The sequence below is a fragment of the Rhopilema esculentum genome, chromosome 14, assembly GCF_057945365.1.
Source record: "Rhopilema esculentum isolate cy_ngs chromosome 14, ASM5794536v1, whole genome shotgun sequence".
Classification (NCBI taxonomy): Eukaryota; Metazoa; Cnidaria; class Scyphozoa; order Rhizostomeae; family Rhizostomatidae; genus Rhopilema; species Rhopilema esculentum.
In genome coordinates, this window is record NC_142828.1 from 6517728 (window position 1) to 6539115 (window position 21388).

General features: G+C 35.6%; 2 protein-coding genes and 1 long non-coding RNA gene across 6 annotated transcripts in view; 1 reads left to right on the forward strand and 2 right to left on the reverse strand.

The window, feature by feature from the left end:
- LOC135696544 (uncharacterized) overlaps positions 1–3867 on the reverse strand; it is a 52973-nt gene extending 49106 nt beyond the window's left edge. For 2 of the 3 annotated variants that reach the window (XM_065215967.2, XM_065215964.2), the window contains exons 1-4: positions 3689–3867; positions 2167–2265; positions 1270–1335; positions 557–665 (exon numbers count right to left, since the gene is read on the reverse strand). In XM_065215967.2, the coding sequence (XP_065072039.2) occupies positions 557–665; positions 1270–1335; positions 2167–2265; positions 3689–3731 (317 nt within the window). In that variant the 5' untranslated portion in view covers positions 3732–3867. Of the gene's footprint in view, positions 1–556; positions 666–1269; positions 1336–2166; positions 2266–2703; positions 3381–3688 lie in introns of those variants that run through there. The other variant, XM_065215966.2, reaches the window with a different exon arrangement.
- Positions 3868–3972: 105 nt separating this feature from the next.
- LOC135696554 (uncharacterized) lies at positions 3973–7643 on the forward strand. Its single transcript, XR_010517366.2, has 2 exons — positions 3973–6317; positions 7048–7643. It is a non-coding gene; the product is annotated as an uncharacterized LOC135696554 (long non-coding RNA).
- Positions 7644–8323: 680 nt separating this feature from the next.
- Positions 8324–18450, reverse strand: LOC135696546 (uncharacterized). 2 transcript variants are annotated; one of them, XM_065215971.2, is made up of 6 exons: positions 17716–18450; positions 16087–16295; positions 12773–12979; positions 11956–12197; positions 11080–11258; positions 8324–10153 (listed from the first exon to the last, which is right to left on the reverse strand). In XM_065215971.2, exons 1-6 carry the CDS (start codon positions 18320–18322, stop codon positions 9816–9818), a joined length of 1782 nt encoding a protein of 593 aa, XP_065072043.2. In that variant the 5' UTR covers positions 18323–18450; the 3' UTR covers positions 8324–9815. The 2 variants fall into 2 exon arrangements, with proteins under 2 accessions (XP_065072043.2, XP_065072044.2); XM_065215972.2 differs by lacking the exon at positions 17716–18450 and adding an exon at positions 16953–17066.
- Between the last annotated feature and the right edge of the window lie 2938 nt (positions 18451–21388).

The following is a 21388-nucleotide window of genomic DNA, read 5'->3' on the forward strand; positions in this document are numbered from 1 at the left end:
TTATTCAGAAAGAGTAATTGAAATGATGATGGAGTTTTGAGGGCACCATTTCTACGATCGGGCTATTTTGCGGCGACATGGTCTGAGCACGACTAGTAATGGCTTGGCTTCCTTATGGTAAAATATCTTTCATCAACGAGCAACGTAAGAATTACGAACAAAGGAAAAGGATGTGTGCAGGTAAGAAATAAAAGGCTTAAGCACTTAAAAAAGAAACAGAAAAAAGCATACGACCATTGGTAGTGACCATGAAAGTCGATAAGAAATTACTCTTTTCACAGAAAGTTTTTACAGAAAGTGTTAAGCTTTTAAATTTGCTTAAATTGGCACATCAATAAGCTATTTATATTCAATTAACAAAATGTAATCCAACGACAACCTTTTCTTTTTTGCTACTACTGTGGTTGGCTTTGTTTGGAGCTAACACCAGAAAAAAGACAAACAAATAACATATACACAGCCACAGTATAATATCAGTAAATTCATTCATGACGGCATATGATTTTTAATAGTGTAGTTTAGCAGCAAATAAAACAATACACTTTCATGTATATACCTCTGTTCGTGTATCCTAAAAAGTAGCGTGAAATAGGGTATTCTTTGTATTGATTGACTCTTCCCTGTTTGCTTGTTCGTGACTGTATATTCTCTGCTGTAAACACCCTCTGAAAAACCCAAAGTCCTAACGCTCAATGCTCACTATATAAGTAGAATATGACACAAATGATCTTAAGATATTTATCACTTTAGATTATGTATACTTAAAAACAAGAATTTTCAAGAATTATTCTGGTTCATGTCTAAAAATGCTACTTGTAAAACAGGCATGCTTTGCAATAGCTGCTTTTTGCGCCAAAAATTTGCCTGTACCTATATGATATTTTATTGCATAACGATGTTAGCCATGTTTTAATATGTTGCAGCAAAGCAGGCCGGTTGCACAAAAGCCTTTAAAGAAAAAGACAGAAAATTTCAAAGATTTACACAGCCACAAATCCTTTTCTAAATGAATGCAAAAAGATTTTGTAGAAATTATTGTTAGGCCAAAAACCAAATGAATGAAAATGATGTTATAGAACTTTACAAAAACTATAAAGCAGCCAATTAAAATACTGATTTACATTTCAATGTAAATTTAAATATTGAGCCAGCTTGCTTCCTGGATGAATGTGCTACAAAAAAGATTGTTGAATATGTATTGTAAGTTTTAAAATATTGGACATAATGATTATTCTGTGGGAGATTTATTCAAAGCAGAAATCTTCTTACCAAAAATATCATCTCTCAAAGCTTTTACAACTTTTTGAAACATCCCCAGCTTGGGAATAATGCCATCTATAAATTTGAGATAGAGCAATAGCAATCAATTTGGAAAAAAAAGAATGAATAAAGGGTTAAATGTCACAAATGTAAGAAATCAATGACCTATAGATCTATTGCACAAAGTCCCAGTCTAACCATTATATTAACATAATACTTTGAAACTCTAATCTCTTTGTTGCTCCTTGGTATTTTTTCAAACATTCAACAAACATATCTTGTCATTATAATAATTATATAACCAGGCCTTTTAATTTTATGCAGGCCATAAAGCACTCAACCCAACCAACGCATTTAGCAAAATATATACTTTAACCTCCTCACAAAAACATGTCATGCCCGCAAAAGACCAAAAGTGCATTTACCAAAAAATTGGTTCCTATAAATTGTGATAATCCTGAGTGAAAGGTCAAGTGGTTGATGGAAACAAATTATTATTGCTTCATTTTTCATTTTAAATAACAAATCATTGAATAAAAATTGGGTAAAAATTGGGTAAAAATTGGCGATAAGCAGCCAATTTAGAAAACCAAAGGTTAAGGAATTGTCGATACATGATACTCTTATAGTCCCTCAGTCTATGGAGGACTTCTTTTAACAGGTTTTTGGATGGACAATGGCTCTTTGTAAGCTCCTCCATGCAGGCAGTTTGTCACCCTTACGAAAAGCTACTTTCAAAAATGGCCTGTATTTAACTTATAATTAAAATGACCTCTTGTGCATATAAATGCTGATTTTTTTGCAACTTTAATGTCAATTGTAGTCTGTAAACTTGCTATAACAGAAAAGAATTAAAAGATTTCTGAAAACAAGAGTTTCAAAACTTACGTCTGAAAACAAACTTACCAAGAGTTTTAAAAGAAATAGCCATCTTTTCATCTGTGACTGGATTTTCAGCACTTTTCATCTGGCCTGCTTCCAATAGTGTAACTTCATACCCATTCACTATAGAATCAAGATTTTAAATCATTGATACAACAGTTATCTTCCTTGGAAATTGCAAAAAAGTGGACTCATATGATTATTATTCATATGATGAAATTGCAAAAAGTGGACTACATGAAGTATACTACCGACTGACTTTGCAGGTTGCATATAAAAACAGTTTATAGAAACAACTGAAGAAGAAAATAATCAAAAGATATTTCAACCAAATATAAGGGAAGAGAGGAATTTGAATAATTATCTGGGGTTGAGTTAGACTTCATGGCATGTAATTTTGTCCTTCGGGGCTTCTCTGTCAATGCCACATATTATGGTGCCATCCTCCATGAAACACTTCCAAAAGTGCCAGCAAAATTTACGGATAGGCAAATCAGCCTTTAATTTTTAAACATGAAAATTCACCTTCCATACATATAAATGTCCAAGTGATTTATTCACCTTTCAAGAGAACAAAAGCTCTTCCAGGGGCATTCTATTAGTCCAGGAATGTGTTTGGGAAAAATATGGCTTCTTTCATTTTGTACGAGAAATTCAACAGAGCTCCTGGCAGTTTCACTTCCAAATGGCCCTATAAACTATGTGAGTTCCAAAAATCTCTGATAAAGGGTCATACATTTGACTCTCATCCAGAACATAGAATATGGAAAGAGGGGTGTTTCTGATGAAAAGGTGCAGAAATAGTGTGTGGCTGACATATCTTTAGCATAAGTTTCACATTGGGTGAAAATTAGCATCAAAACTTGTGATAAGTTTGCAGTCCAAAAATCAAACATTTTTTAATTCTCAAAATCATATTTTTCTTATTATTAGAGTCATTTTACTGTTTATACATCTATTGCCATAGTTGATAGTGGCCCCCCCCCCCAAACAAAAAGTTTTATTTTGGTCTTTGTGTTGCAGTACCTGTTATTTCAGAGATAAGGGGGTAAAGATCCATTTTACCCCCTTATGAACGAAACTACAATCCCGGACAAAATGGTTCAGACTTGTCAAGAAAAGCTTATATTTTCACTTCCCTTTCAAAAATAACTTTTCCCCCTCCCCCAATTCAATGTCGAATGCATGATTTTGAAGGAGAAATGGTAGAATTACAAATCCAACATTGATTCGGGGGGAAAGGGGGGATTCGAATTTATAGGGGCGATGTAAAGTAGAAAATTGCAGAAATTGTATTTTGTCTCAACAATTTTGTCCGGCAACCAACAAGCAACAGTTAGACCAAGCAACAGTTAATTGATAAAAGCTATGACATTTGGGCAAATATCATTTTCAACAATATAACAATAAATTGTCATCATATTTTTCTGAGTCATGTAGCATTTGTATAGCTACTTTAAATTTAAGTCGCATTAACCCTGAGTTGAGAAAAAGTAGCCCTAGGTACCCGGGTGGGAGAGAAATATTCCATCATTAAAATGCATACCAAGCGAAGACAGAGGTTGCGTGTTATTATCTGCAGATTCCATCTTTTCAACTTTTGTTTGCTCAGATTCCGGCGCCTTGAATGGTGTTACTTAGGCAGTTTCATATTGATAAGTGGTTTTGGTTCAGCTCGGGTTTTTTTGTTGACTGATCACTTTCTTCGTCGCCATTTTTTATTTCGTTTTCAATACGAGATTGCAATGCACTTGTTTCTATGGAGATATATTCTGTGATGTGGGCACAGAATTCTGTGATGTGGTCATTTCTATTCTGTGATGTGGGGATGACAGAAAAATAAAACGAATAACAATTTGACAGTTCACTCAGCTGAAAATGAGTATACTTAGTTGAAACATACTATGGAGGTAAAAGCGGCGTGGAATGGAAAGGAACTGGCCACCCTACCACACAATACCGTGGCCCAGGACGATGCGCCCCTAATAGTGCATTCCCCAACGTTCGATATCGAATACGGGACCGAAAAATAAACAACTAGTGCTAGGATTAATAATGTCTGTAAAAATTCTGTTCTAACACAGGAGATGAAAACAACTTTATTATTCAAAGGTAGAAATAAACATTGTTAAGAAACGGCACGAAAAAATCACTCTTTTTGCAAACAATCTTTTTGTGGTACAGACTTTGAAAATGGCTTAGAAAAAACTTCAGCTTAGGTAGTTTCTAAAATGAAAACTTTTTAAAGCCATTTCAATCTTGTTTTCTTGTCTGCTCAAACGTGCTCAAAGTCAATAATCAAGGAGAGGATGTGTTTCAACTGAACATATGATTAGAGAAATGTGTAAAAGGAAAGTGTCTGCATTTAGGAAAATTGGAGACGACGGCAGTCAGAAAGATGTTTGAAGTGACAATCCAATCTACAACGTACAACAGTCTACGTTTGCTAGACTTCGAAGAAGTAAACAAAACAATGTCAGCAGAAACACATAATAAAAATTTTATACATCAGATTTACAGTTAGATTTTCGATCATTATTGACTTGTCATCATCTTCAGTTGTATGCACTGACTAGCAAACACAGGCTACTTGACAACACTGACACGACAACACAAGAGGGAACATCCACTTTGAAACTGGTTTGGTAAACTTCATCTTTGAAGGCCCAATAGTAATATGATAACATAAGTATCACTGGGATAAACACGTCGCATATTGTGATCCGAAGATTAGGAGCTTTTGGCTCAAAAGTGTCATATTTCCTTACGAGCAGTTCTATCCAATTCGCCAATGTTGGTGCGATGTGCAGCAAAAAGTTGTTTATTCTAAGTATTTCATCGGGTCCGTCTCTTGCGGTTACTGTAACGTAGGAAATCACGCAGGACATCGAGAAAATTATTGGGAATAAACGCCATGCAATGCGCGATAGTACGGGATAGAACATCAATGTTGAAATAAGCATTAGGCCGTAATAGATAAACTGCAGCAACAGCAGCCAAACACATAAATAATTTCGAACAGTAGCAAAACTCGTGGCTACAAAATACCAGATCCCAAACGCTGTACAGCCACAGCAGAATGATTTCCAAACAATGTCAGCTAGATGGCCTAAGCTTTCCATTTGGTATTTCGTCGAAGTATGCAGAGAGCAATGGTCAGCATAGCAAACTTCGAGGCCAGGTCTATGTTGCTGGATACTTCAGGACTTAGTTGTGTCAATACACAACTTATACAAGGCATACATGAATATATGAGCTTTGCACAAGGTCGAACACAAACGGAAATTCGACGCTAGCGAACGCTAAAGTCAAATAGGTTACATTTTTGTAAAATCTTATTAAGCATTGGTCGAAAACTGTTAACGGTATTTTTTTCTAGGCCACGTTCGTTAAGCTGTGTCTCGTAACGTCTTTCTCCGTACTGCGGGCAGCTTTGGACAAAAGCGCCACTGCTCGTTGTAGGAAGGTGTTCTTGGTGTTGAGGTTGTTAGAAATTTTTTTCCATAGTTTTGAGGTGTCTGTTTATGGAAGGTATCGATTAAGTAAGATGGCATGTGGTCCATTAAGTAAGAAATCCCTTAAACGATTCTTTAGCTAAGACAAATTTCCTCATTTTTCTATTGAATTGTCTCTAAATCAGAATGAACGTCCATTCAGAAAGCAAGTAAACGTCATTGAATTGTATTGCTAACGCTGATACCGTGGGTGTTAAAAACGATAAACAAACGCAGACTTGGTGTCTGTATGGAATAATCTTTGTGAAAATTATTGCAAAGGAAACGTATATACCATCAGATAGTAAATTTCTCATCAGAGGTCTGCAATAAAAACTAGCATGGCTTAAAGATAACTGATATGACGTGTTTTCGTGAAAAGCAAAATCATTTGTTTAGTTGTTTACAAAGTTACTGGGTTGAACTTGCTGTCACTTCATGATTGTACGATTTCTGTTGTCACAGAATACCCTTATCGTTATTCGGTCAATCGCTCAAAGAAAGCTAGCTCTCCCAGAAGTCCCTACGGTTGCCTAAGCAACGAGTTTAATGAATTTCTAAATGACAATTATCGATAAGAAAGGATCATCTATATAAAAGATGTTCCTGCCTAAAGGGAACTTAGTATCATCCAACAGACGAACACAATCGAGAGATAATTCATTTTGCAAAGTTAGCAAGGTATGCGTTGGTTTTATGAATCTAATACCTAATAATAGTAAGCGTTAGTAACAGAGGATAACGAGACAATTGTTTACTTCTAATTCAAAATATTCTTCTTATTCTTTTCACATGTTGATTTTCATCGGATATCATTATGTACTTCATCGATTCATCTTTGAAATTCTTTACAGAATAACACAATAAGGCATTTTGTCGTGCCTTTGCATAAAAATGAATAATTATGCTTCCTTTTTGCTATTGAAAGACCTCTACGAACAGATCAAATAGAACATGTTTATTCCACGAAATGGCAACGTCAAAGCTACGTGCAACCTCTTCATATTAGCAGCAATCAATGGGGAAACTTGTCAATTAAGATATTTATGTCAATGGAGCTAACTACTGTTGCCTAATGATCGCAATAAGCGTGAAACTCTGAGCTGCAACTTAAAAAAGATTTAGTATACACATCAAAAAGTAACTGAGTGATTGCATTATTCGTTGAAGCCTAATGATTCATTCGAAAGTTTAAACTTTCTTCCTGTAATAAAAAAGAAATACATTGATTAGAATTGTTTGGTTATCACATTGTATGATTTGTGTCCATTCATAGAAGCTTTTTGAGAGACATAATATCATATAGTCAATGCTAAGCATCTCTGACTTAATACATGGCAAAGATGACAAATAGAGCACAAGACAGCCAATTTTCAGGGAATTAAAAAATATTTATTCTTTGCGTTCACAGGACGATCTACTCAACAAACAATTCAAGTCATGCATACAACATACGCAGCTCTACTTATTTTATCTCTTGTATGCTTAGTGTTCTCTGCCCCTCGAATTACAAGTGACATACTCAACGATGAGGACAAAGAAGCGACAATACACAATAAGCCTGTTGAGAGACATTATGAAATGTTAGGTGTATTCGAGCCATTCAAAGCTTACTTTACAATGAAACGCACAAGCGAATTATTGCAAAAACGAGGCAGAAGGCAGATGAAATGCATCAAATACAATGCAGCGGCTAAAAAGTGCAGCAGGTATGCTTTAGTTGGTATGTGGTGACCAGAAGATGCCTCGTGGAGAATCAAATTGACAACTAAATTTAGTTTCTAATGGACTATAAATACGTCTCGACAACCGATGGAATAATTCATTTCAACAATTAAGAAACTTTTGAGTGTTCATGGCTCAAATTTAAAATTACGAGATAAAATCTTGCTGAACTATTTTTCTATAGAACATTGTCATTGCCTATTTTCTCTTTCGTATTTAAATCTTTCATTTACATATCTAAATTTAAAGTTCCTACATAGAATGGATCAGAGCATGCTAGACTGTTGTCAACTTGCCTAATAACTGATTGCAAACAGGAATTCAAGCAAAAATTTCATTGCATGCGCGCTGAATTGATACACTTTGTATGAATAAATAATTATTGGTCAATCCGTACAAAGCACTTGTCCATCTACAAAAGCATTACAGCTGTGAAATTTTACGGATTAACCGCCTTTTTATAAATTTAAAAAAAAACTAACTTACAATTAAAGCAACTTAAATGCATGTCGCACATAGTAGTGAAAGACAAGGTCATCTAATCACCGCTAAAAACGACATTAACAATTTTTCAAATTAAGCTACATATTAACCCATAAAAACTAAAAAAAGGAATCTGGAAGAGTTGAATGCCAGCTGTTTACATGATGTTTTATTTCCGAGGTGAAAGGAAACAGAAAATAGAGGTGTTGTCCCTGCGGTGTATTTCTTTAAAAGAATCTGTTAATTTTTTGATGAATTGAAGTTTGCCTTCAATAAGAACTCCATTAGCTGTTACATTTAGTTCACAGCTTTTCTAAAGTATTGCATCACAAAATGACACCGTGACACCGTATAAAAGTTGCTTTGCGTTTCGTGTATGTAAAATCCCAGAAATGCTACTTGCAGACGATCTATGGCATTTTGCTTTTCACATTTACACATACAATAAAAAGGATAACAAAAAAGGAGAACACATGAACTCTCTCAAATAAACCATCATCAATATACCGTAAAATCTAAAGATTACTTATCTCTTAATATAAAACTTATCTCTTAATACTAAAATCATTTCACTTATATTGAGTTTCACTTCTTCTATATCCACATCAAAGCAAACAACTATATGACGATAAGGCAATTTTAACAATCACTATCCAGAAGATACTTATTTAAATATTTCGTACAATAATAAAATAAACAAGACATCTAATATGGCTCTAGACATACATTACATCACATCTCCGTCCACATTAAAGCAAACAACCATTTTACGATAAGCTATTTTAAAAAGAATTATCCAAAAGATAATTTACTTCGTATAACATTAAGTTTAACAACAACTTTAATAAAATTCTTATAATGAAATCCATCTCACTCAAATCCACATCAAAACATACAAGTGTACAATGATATACTAGTTAAAAAAATAAATCTGAAATTTGATTCAATTACGATTTAGTATAAAGCGGAATTTAACACAAGCTCCTGGGAGTCCAAAAAATACGCGAAAAGAAACTGCGGATGGCAATATAGGTTTTCAAACTACAGGAGAGTTCCAACGTATTCAAGAAGAAGCATTCTTGCGATATGATGCTTTAGATGTTGGACTAGTTTCCAAGAACATGTTAGTTTAACCTATGTCTGTGATATCTAACAGTGTTAAAATCAACATAAGGTACCCTCAGCAGCAGAATAATTTTCAATGCTGAGCAAATAATCAGCGTGCATTTAATTTTTAATATAGAATCAAGGAATGGTGCCCGTGATAAACCACCTCAGTATTTCATGGAATCAACTTTATTGAGTGGGGAGGGACCCTTCTCTGAAGCAAAGAAGTCAAACGTGCATTTGAGATCTTACTTTTCCTGCTCCGAAATGTCTGCAAACAATGCACTTATAAATTCAATGAAAATGAAGATCTGTGTACTGTAGAATAGGGGTGGGAGAGTGAAATCTTTCGTAACAGCCTTTCACACAAGCCAAATGTTGGCACTCTTTCATTTAAGATTTTCTTACAAACAAATATATTGTAGAACATTTATAACTTTTAACAAATCCTTAGGAGAAAAAAACTTGCTTATTTTGAGCATCTAAAGCTCTATTAATTTGTCACCATGATTATCAATTGATAAAAACGCGACAGCAAGATTTCAAAACAAGTAGCTCGCCTAATTTGCAGGTGCAACTCGGTTCATGAATGAAGAAAGACACCTTTTCTTAACAGGCTTCATTCATTGAAGCGAAGATGTCCGAAAGCACATATAACAAGACTCTCCTAGTCTATAACAATCAAGATATATAAAAACCAACCTGCAATCTAAATCCTGAGAAAAAAAGCAAACAAAAATTGCTTTATGATCCTACTAATTTCTATTCGCAATTAATTAGAGTTAGGTTCATCAACTGCTAAAATTTTGAGAATTTTAGATGAAACAATAATAGTCTGTCTTCTTCATGTAATAAGAATCAAATTTACCTATGAAGATAAAAGCTATCTCGCACAACTTTATCCTTGTTTCTTATGAATTCAAAATGCATTGTTGTGTGATTAAAAACTGTCACTCTGCCATAGCCATATTCTTTGAGTCTCGTTACCGACCAATCCTTGTGCATGAATAATTCGAGATCGAGGAAGCGCCCTGCAGTGCCGATAACAACATTCGTGATCCCATCCTCGGCACATCTGTTTCGGTATACTTTGCACGTCCTCTCGTAGCTGTGGTAGTGGGCCCAAAGTGCCAAATCAACCTTGTACTTATATAACAGATCCTCAAATAACCGTTGCATATTCACAGACACGATGTAGTCGTCTGTTGGTGAAAAAACCATTCACGGAAATATCAAATTCATCCCTACCTATTCTTGTATGTATTCTAACTGACTATGAACAACATTGTAACTTAGATTGACATAGTTGTGAAAATAAATTACACTTCAGCAAAATATCCAGGTTGACTTCTTAGCACTAAGAATTTAAACATTAGATCCTGTACAAGAGACCCAGAGCCACATCCAAAATCATTTATTATTTAGCTTAAGCATAAGTGATTATAAAGTATAAGTTGAGCAGCTGCTTTACTGATGCTATCTTCATCGAAAAACAGCTGAAATTTTATCGATCAATAACAGCACTACGCTGAAAGCAGTTTCAGGAATGGAATTTCAAAACTTTGCGATGTTTAGCAAAAAGCAAAAAGGCTTCACAAGAAGCTTCTATCCCGGGGAAGAACACTTTCTCAAATATTCTACACTTTTAGGTAATATTCGACATAGGAGTTCCACGGTATTAGATCTTATCCAAACAATCCTAGATTATGCGAGGTGGAGGTAGACAAGGGAGAGTTTGAAACAATACGTTCACGGTTTGAAATAATAAATCTCTTGCTATCCCTCAACGATTGAAACTAATAAAATTTTCTCATACAAATCTGTTAGCACCCTTAATACAGTGAGGTGCTAGTACTTTTCAACATTCTTTCTAAAAGATTCAACCTGTGCGCCTTATCCGTCGGTAGAATGCATTGGCAATTATATCCCGTACATATTACACCGTTTTCTGATAAAAACAGATTGTAACGGCCAAAAAAAGTAAAGGACTAAAAATGGCATCGATAGTAACAATATGGTAGATTAATGGGATAGAATTTTGATGATTTCCATGAAAGAAATGTGTTGATAAATACCATTTTAGCAACATAATCCTTGAAGAGAACTTAGATATCTACGATTCACTCACCGTATTCGTCTTGACTAGCGTACATTGCCCTATGACCACCAATCAAAACCCAGGGTGTCTTTTTGCGATCGACTTTCTTGAGATCATTCTCGAGCCATTCGTATTGTCTTGATCCTGGCTCAAAGTTGTGTTCCGTGCTCATCATTATAAAATGCACCAAACCGAAGTCATAGCTGTACCTAAAATGCCAAAGACGAGGAACAATCAATAGAAAGAGCGGATGATATTTAACTTTATTTTACTTTCTTCTTTCTCTGTAGAATAAAATGCATCTTTTTGGCTGAACAAGATTATCTTACGAACCAGTATTGAGTGAAAATGTCAAACAAAAGCAAAGACCATAAAACTGAAACTTATCCAACAAAATGGGCGAAACAATTAAAAATCAAATTCCTACACTTATCAAAATAAATAGGACTCAACAAAATTATAATTAAATTAAACACTATAAAAATTGTCAAAATGTATAATATCTAAAAAATTGCACAAAAAATTGAAGCTAGTGCTATTCTTTTTAAAAAGTCGATATAAGTTTGAAATTTACGTAATGCGAATTCAAACAGCACTATGGACAAAAAGAAAATAAAACAACGTGGCATAGTGGTCACACAGAACTAGAAATTGAAGCCCTAATTGCTGTTCTAGACAAAGGAACGCTCTAATATTTATAAAACTTTGAACGATGATCCAGTTTCTAACCTATTTGTCGGACTGTTTCGTTCTTGGAGACCTTATTTCTAAAGATTCGTGAATAAAAAACAAAGAATATCTGTGGTCTCCAGGCATGAATATAATCATAAGATCATCTTGTTTCAACGCCAAGCTCTTTGTTTACTATCAAAATGAAGTTATAATATAGTTCACTATTACGCGTACCACCACAGATAATGTCCATTATCTGGCATGTGGAACCTGTAGTACATTGGCACACCACACTCTCCTCCGGAATCCTTTCCATAATTGCCCCATTTTGGATGATAGCCCTCACCAGGTGCACCACTAGGGTCTTTTGATCCACCAGCGATGTGGTCCTGTTCATGATTGCCAATACCAACCATGTAAGGAACTAACGTTGAATATGGCTCTATTGCGCTCATCCACTGATCCCAAAGGTAGGCCTTGAACAAAAAGTGTTACAACAACTATAGTAATGATTACATGTTGTACAGACAAATAAGGGACTTGCTATATAATACAATATGCCTAGAAAATGACATGCTACTGCAAAGTATGAGCTTGAGAAATAATATCCTTAGGGACACAACTGGACTAGAGGCAACCTAAACTTCACTTCATAACAAATCCGTAGACCTTCCATGTTGCAAACATATACACCAGAAACAGAAATACATTGACAAGCTATAAGAATACTATAGTACAACTGACCACAATTTCATAAAGTGAAGTGATTTATATTTATTGAGGGGGGTAGGTAGGTCGTCATTGAATACAAAAAATCTCCCCTTTAATCGGGAATATCTGGTGGATTGTCTTTATAATTTGCGAAATATGAAGAAATTTTCCCCTTAAATCTGGTTCATATCTATCCCAGCCCAAAGAATTGAGACATTTTTTGTTCCAATTTACTATCCCCCTTTGAGATCCTATCTTCACCCCTATAACAGTATGACAAAAAACTGTTGAAAAAGCTTGCTTGACGAAGATTTGAACTCCCCGACATGGGGCTACTTACAAATCCAACTGCATAGGAAATATCACCGTTATGGAAAACATGGCGAATGTTATTTTCCCTGTACTCTTCTACTATTCTGTTAGCAGTTTCCTGTCCACCCGGGCTTAGCAAGGCATCAATTCCCATGTCACCATAAACAATAAACTTATGCGGAGTGGGATCACCAGCAGGCAGGGCAGTAGTGAAGTTGTAAACTGGACTCATCATCTGAAGATAAATAATGAAGAAATATAAATTCAATTGAGATTACAAAAAAACAAGTGATGCAAATTAAATTGAGATTAAGTGTTACATGAAAGAGTAAAACTAAGTTGAGGGAATAAATTTTAACAAGCGTTTTTCTATAAACAGGCAAGTTTAGGGACGTGTTGACTGTGAGGGCATAGAGAAGAAAGGGGTACCATATTGTATTATAGGGACACGGAAAGGGGCACTTTTTGACGAAAAATGTAAAAAATTTTGGCAGATGCGCCCCCAACGTCCCCTGGTTCCAATACCACTATGCAAAATGCTAGCAACTGCCACTTTTATTGAGTGTGTTGATGATAAGCGAATTTGACTCTGAAACAAGGAGGGTTCAAGGCAACAATCTTTGGCTTGATACTAGCGTCTCTCAATTTCATGCTATTCTTCCTATACCTACGGAAATAACAAATCATGTTTGGATAGAACTTAATAATAGCAGATGAGTATGAAGTATTTATCGAAAGTCAATCATGGAATGGAGACAAGGCAAAGAAGCGAACCCTTATTTCAAGAAAATCATTTTGTATTGATAAGATCTCTGATTCAATCCTTTTGTTTACATCGCTGTCGCCTGGCTCTGTTGTTCATGCTGCGCTGCGCTGCTTATAAATACTGCATTTGTGTTAAAATTTAGTTCTTTTTGGTTAAAAGAAAGCGACATAGGTCAACAAGTGATCTGCTTCTCTCGACTTCACTCAACAATTATTTATCGATTTTTTTACAAACAGTAATTGTGAAATGGGTGACGGCTAAAAATTGCAATGCACACGGAAGACCAGCTTTAGTCACCAATACAGCGAATGCAGCCATTGCAACGAACTCAGAACCTGCCCCAGTTGCCTTGGTGAGTTTAAAACTTTCACCTTTTGACACAATGATGCCCATGTTTGGTTTGGTCTGCACACGTAGCAGCCTTGCATTTACTTCAAATATAACTTCTCAATCTACAAAGGTTGCCTAAGTTATCTCCTTCTTTAGCCTTGAACTGCAAGAGAATAAGAGCTCCTTAATTACTACATCACATGCGACAACTTCTTGAAAACGGCTATCTTGAAGACAACATTTCGCTGCAGTTGGTTTTCACAGTTTTAATTTTTTCCTCCAGCGTTAACTCCCTTACCGTTGAGAAGGCTGCTTCAATGGTAGACAAAAATTTAGGGGTCACCAACACTTCCGGAAATTCCTCTTTGACAACTCATGCATCAGTGCCAACTTCCATGCTTTTAACACAGCCTATCAGAAGTCCAAGCTCTTATTACCTAAAGTGGAGAAACTAACTTTTCACCTCCAAGCAATAATGAGCTGCAACCAGCCGATAAAAATTTCCAGGGGCACAGCCAAAGATGCTCAATCAGAAACAATCGCTGACTCAACCAAGCAGCCTTGAACGTTGCCTACTGCTGCTACCACCAAGCTGGCTGGAGTTGAAGCTGGCAAATGTGCGTGGAAGGGTGGAATTGCGAGCTCTTCGACCATTAGCTCCCAATACTTGGCACTGATTTCCTTGCTTAATACGGCCTTCAAGCTGGTGTTAGAAATAGGCACCACGTCAAAATCACAACTAATGTGACAATTCAAGATACTTTACCTGCCGCCAGCTCACGCTATCCGATACTTGCAATCCCTGGTGCAACTTCATTCTATCAGTCTTTTTTAAGAAAGGATATAGACATAGCCCGCCCTTCATACGTTGAATGAAAAGTAAAACACACAGTCATCCAACAAATCACAACAATGGACCCTCCTGTCCATGCTCGTTCTTCTTGTCGTTTTACAATTGCCGAGGCTGATTTGACTACAGTTAATAGCTCGGCAATACGCAACCATAAAAATGAAATTGGTCTTTCTGTTGCACATGGCCCCGAAGCCTACTCAAAGTGACTGGCGACCTTGCAGTGGCTTGAACACTGCTACATTTCCTGACTGCTATCCTATATTCTAAATATCCAAGAATTCTCGTCATCTCTGCAGGTGAAACTGTTGTAGTGCGTGCTTATCATCAGGTTCCACTCGAAATAGGTCCCACGTCAACATCACAACAAATGTGACGATTCAAGGTACTTTATCTGCTACCAGGTCACGCTGTTCGATACTTGCAATCCCTGATGCAACTTCATTCTATCAATATCTTTGTTAAAAAAGGATACAGACATTGCCTGCCCCTCATACGTTGAATCCAAAGTGTGAGGGACGGGCACTCCCTTTGAAAAGTCAGAGTTCATCCATATGCCATTCAGATTGCATTGTGTTGCACATAGCTACCAGAACTTCATTCATCAAAGTACTTGTGGTTTGGATTTTACTTTTGGTTATATTGATGACTTATTCTGAATTTTAGCATCTTTTACATCTTGACTTTTTGCTATGCTGTGCGGTGGAAGTATTATGAGGAACTATGTCATCGAGTTTTATGCTCCTTTTTCAATGGCTTCTGATTTGTTCATCAGAGTGTATGTATATGAACACTTATACTTTACATTACATTATGAAAAACAGAGCATCTTTAAATTGCATCTAATTCTTCTATGTGTATAGATAGGTGAGTCAAGAGCCAAACTGTCACTTGAGAACTGCACATGGAACAAATCACTTGTGAATTTTCAAAAAACCTAGCTAGCAAAAAATAATCCTGAACTTTGAATACACAAGTTTGTGTTATCAAGGAGTAACATATGTCATTATGGATGAATTGTTTTGACAATGATGTTTCTCTAAAGATGAAAAAACTTTGCTTTCCAGGTAGAAAGCCTATTTTCAAGATGATTTGGCAATTTGAAATTAAAATAACAGCTGCCTGAAAATATGTGGAAGTTGGAAACTATTCTTCCAATGCCCTTTTTCTCATGTCACCAAACACATTTTTGCAGGGACAAAGTATGCTATATCCGAAAATATGCTATAACCGAGTACATTATAAAGGGATAATACTGTATTCACAAACACTGACACTTGTCACAAAACAGTTTTCAATGCCAAACGATCACTCTTACCCCCCCCCTTTGATTCTACTTCTCTTCCCCTCCAATAACTTGCTTATATAGATCTTATATGCATATAATGTTGCAAACCTTAGCTGATCCAAATCTGTAGTAGTAAGTGACACCAGGTTGAAGACCAGTTAAGAGAGAATCATGGATCAGTCCAGGGTCTCTAAAAGCAACAATGGAGTTTGCAGGAAAGGCACACATGTCTTCTCGTTTGTATGTTTTTGTTGTTGCATCAGCTTGCTTTGACAGTTTCTCTTTTGATGTGCCAAACCAAACAACTGGGGAATCACCTGCATAATGAATTGATATAATGCTAAACATAACCATTTCTTTATATATTACTTTTTTCTTCTTTTAAACATAAAAATGATCTTTTTTATAAAAAGTAGGAGCTGCAGCCTAAGACCAGGATTTTTCTTGATTTTAAATGAACCAAAACTTGTTCAAGATACTGGATACTTCCAACTGCCTGGTGCATATATTGTTTTCTGGAGAAATGGATATCAAATCTAGAGGCATCAATACTGAGAAGACTGGAAAGAATGTGTTGTTATCACTTACATTTTTTTAGTTGAAGTTTGTTTTACTATTTTTAAAAAAGGTATGGTCACAAGAAATTTTTTTTTTTGTTTCTTTAGACCCATATTCCTTCCCATTTTTTGAGAGCTGACCCCACCCTTGACCCCATGTCAATAAACAGTGTTCATGTCCTCAAGATCTCTTGATACTTTCAGGCGTCTTTTCCAACTGAACTGACCAAATGAACTTTGTAAAAAACTCCATCACTATATCACTGTCATTAAAGGCTCTTGTGCAACCAGCATGCTTGGCAGCAGCAGTCTTGAGGAATTGATTTTGTTTTGTATTTTCATACAATAAGATATTAGGCCGGTTTTCAAAATATAGCCGGAAAGCATTCCGGTTGCATAAGAGTCTTAACATCTTACAATGTCTATGCATCTAATGTCACATTGTGGTCAGCAAAATATAGGAGCCAATAAACATCAGCAACCGCTCAAATAAATGATGACCATGTTGTGACTATGGAAACAAAAACAATGTAAGGAGTGTTAATGACAGTGATACAACGAAGGAAATTAATATGGATTGACAATGACCACCACAAAAGTAATAATTGCTATCATAAAGTAAAACAATTGATAACAAAGCATTTTTTAAAGTAGAAAAATGCAAGAGTAGTCATTCTGGCTTGAAACTGACAAAGCAATTTGCTTGCTTTTGTGGACATGCCCCCCCCCCCCCTGAGATGATGATGATATGCTGAGACGAACTAGGTATGCAGCTCACTATTTCCACCTTTTTATCTGAAAATTTGGCAGAGCATTGGCTTTATTTTTCATAAACTATGTTTCTTTCAGTTTCAATACTGGAATTCATTACTGCCTAAAGCACATATGGCACATGCAAGCAGAAACATACAATACTTTGGCACAGTTTTATCATGGCATTTTAGTAAAGTGCATTTTTTCAAAATATCTTGCCCATTTTGAGAGTTAATACTGAATGGATGTTATTCTGAACTCAACCCACTAACACCCCACCTCCCAATAATTGGTCTCTTGCTACAACCCTACCTAATAATTGCAAAATTTCTTCAAATACCATTTTATGCTGGCCAACCTTTCAAAGATGAACTGTCTGACATTCAGACAAAAATAATGACAAGCTATTCATTGAATACTAGCTTACCATTCCCAGATATCCACATGACTCTCATTTCTGAGGGATCATTTGTTAAGGAAAGGTGGCCATGCTGGGGAACGTCTGAACGACCTTTGAAGGTAATTGAGCTGCTTCTTGCTACCAAAGCAGCATAGTCTCCGCCATCAACACTTCTATAATATCTAAGTTCGCAGCTGCTTCTCATGTTAAAAAGCTTGACTGTCTTACTTCCATAACCACGCTCCCAAGACAATTTTTCTCGAGAATCAGTGACATGAAAATAATCAAGAGGTCTTGTTGCATTGTCAGATTGAGGGCAGAAGAGGCCTATCCAATCCATGTAGCTTGGCTTTATGACGTTCTTCCAAGATATCACAACATCTTCCCCATTTTCTACATCATTGTGTGGGTTAGCTGAGATAGATGCCGTGCTAGCATCTAATTCAGAAATTTTTTCAATAAAAATTGTCTTGAATATTTCTTCATACTTCAGACTCGACCGGTCAACAAGAGTGCCATCAGCATTTTTTCTATGGAAGTATGTTGATACGGGATGTTTATGAGTCTTCGATGCAGCCAGCCTGAAAAACACTAGAAAGATACAAGCACACAATACTGCAGTTGTGCCTTTCATGTTACTTTTCAGTTCTTTTAGCTCCAAATTTTAATCCAAACTTTGGTACCAAAAGCTTTTCGTGAAGAGCTTTTCGTCCAAAATATCATACAAAGGTTTTTCAAAAAGTGACCTTCACGTGATGATATTATTGTTGCATCCATTGGTTTGGCCTCGTCTTCAAGAAGAAACATAAGTAGAAAGAAAACGATATTCTGCATGGTAACCGTTGTTTCTAAGTAAAAACATCTCAGCGGGTGCGACAAGCACCCTACCCAAACATGTCTCCCAACTGCAGGGACGTCTTGATGAATGAATTCTAGAAAGGGGCAGAATAAAAAATTTTCCGAAAAATTTTATTTGATTTATTTTCATCAAATAGAAGCGTTTCATGTAAATGTAAGGGAGGGAGGGAGAAGGGGGCAAAAAACTCATAGCTTTTGCCTTAGCTGTAAATATATTTAAAATGCACTTTTATCTTGTCTCTATTTCTTCATGCATTCTGTGAAGGTTCCTGCCACCTCGCAACCCTATAGATCGGTAGATTAGGGCGGGGTAAAATAAGATACAATAAAGTTACTACCCGAGGTGGCACCATGGTTGCCACCGAAAGGAAATTTTTTTATAATCTTAAAGCTTCAAGTTTCACTGGAAATTGCATTCTTTTGAGCAAACTTTAAGAATAAAATCCTATTTTAAAATGAATATCCACTGGTCGAAAGCAATGGTATTGATCGACTTTCTTGTTCTCGTTTTAATATTTTAACTTACGCAACATAAATGCAAAAATTTTCAAGTCTGGGACAAAATTTTCAAATCTGGTGATAGGCATAAAATTTGCACTCACTGTTCCGGTCTTCAAAATCAAATAAAGGTATAATTTTATGACCAATATTGACAATATAACAAAATTTCGCGCAAACTTCAATAGACCAATTGCTCTGGAGATCTTCTTTTGTAACGTGCTAATGTGACCTTCCCATGTAAAGCAATTATCAATCACGACTCCGAGGTATTTTGTTTCGTTTATTAGGTCGATTAGGTCGAACTTAGGTTAGAAAAAATCTGTTTTGTGAAAAGAGTCTCTTTTTCATTCTCTTTTATCTGTTTTCTCAAAAGATTCTCTTTTTAACAATCTACTGCAAATCCCGGATTTTGCATATTGTAGACCCCTCTGTTAATAAAATCATGGATGTATCAAAAGATTCGATTTAATAAAATCATAGGATGGGTATATTCAGCAATAACGCTTCGCTTTATCTTATATAGGTAGCTATTTGGTATATTTCGTCAAAATGGCCTAATAGCCTGCGTGCAGACTTTGCATCATTCCGTTCTTTTCTGTAAGATTACAGGTAAAATTTCTTGCTAAGTAATGCTTTTCTGTTATTCTCCTTTTAGCCCTTTTGCATATTAGTATACGTAGTTAGTTAGTTAGTTAGTTAGTTAGTTAGTTAGTTAGTTAGTTAGTTAGTTAGTTAGTTAGTTAGTTAGTTAGTTAGTTAGTTAGTTAGTTAGTTAGTTAGTTAGTTAGTTAGTTAGTTAGTTAGTTAGTTAGTTAGTTAGTTAGTTAGTTAGTTAGTTAGTTAGTTAGTTAGTTAGTTAGTTAGTTAGTTAGTTAGTTAGTTAGTTAGTTAGTTAGTTAGTTAGTTAGTTAGTTAGTTAGTTAGTTAGTTAGTTAGTTAGTTAGTTAGTTAGTTAGTTAGTTAGTTAGTTAGTTAGTTAGTTAGTTAGTTAGTTAGTTAGTTAGTTAGTTAGTTAGTTAGTTAGTTAGTTAGTTAGTTAGTTAGTTAGTTAGTTAGTTAGTTAGTTAGTTTACTACAAATTTACCTGATTAAAATATTTTGACTGAAATTCTTTACTTGCTGTCACAAACCTCTGCAATACATTTTGTATTTTTATACAACTTTCATTTTTATACGATAATGACGGGCTTTCCTAATAGTTTTGTCAAATCTCTATATTGGAACGAGGAAAAGAATATAGTTACTACCCGAGGCGGCACCATGGTTGCCGGCGAATGAGCAGGAAATTTTCAAATTTCGATGCTTCTAGTTCCCTGGAAAAAGCAATCTTTTAAGCAAATTTCACTAAAGCAATCCTCCTGAACCTATTGAGAATTATATTTGCAAACAAATTGAACAGCAGATATATACAGCTGGTACAATTTCGCCGTGGTCTTGAAAAATACCACGTTTTCAGTTACTTAGGTAATAAGAAGCACTGGTTGTCAATTTAGATCCCTCTTTCCATCTTAGCATGTATTTTGAATGTTAAAATAAATCTGGAGCTCATAGTGAATTGCAGTGGACGCTTCTACCAAGACACAAGACACAATTTTACCAAAAGAGGGCCTGGATTTTTAGATTTAGTGCCAACAAGAAATCTTCAAATCTTCAAATCATTAGTTTGTTAACCTTTATTCATATTGAGGAATATCATATTTAACCAACAGAGCAACTACCTTTGCTTGATCCTTTATTGATTTTATGACATGAAAGTCTCTGAAATACCTAAAGCGTTTCTTCCAGCGAGCGGATTTTACCTGAAATTTCCTATTGAGATACTATTGGGGGAGGGGGTGTGGCATCCCCTACACCCCCCGGTCGCGTCGTCCCTGAAGACTGCACTATACCTCGTTATATATTTCATAAGATGTATGTGCTAATGAAGTTCGTGAAGAACTGTCATTCTGTACATATGTAAGCCGTTCAGATAGAAGTTTGGCTTTGGAATGTTCAAAAGATGGGAAGAAAACTCTAGCCGTTTGCAAATATCTTTATTCTCTAAAACTACATTCTTCTGAACATTTCATATTCAATATTCCATTCCGAACAGCCCTTAATGTCAAAATTCCAAATAACCAAATAATACCCCTAGTCACTTAAAATCCCCCTCAAAAAAAGCCCACAATATGGTTATTGTTTCCGAAATTAAAGAAAAATGACTAGAGGAATTGACAGAGGCGCCATATAATTTAGCAATTGTATTTAAAAAAGGAGCTGGGTAACTCTAGATTATCTACGGAGTAATGTTTAACTTCTAAGAGGAAATATGAAAGGCATAAAAAAAAGAAATATTTTATAC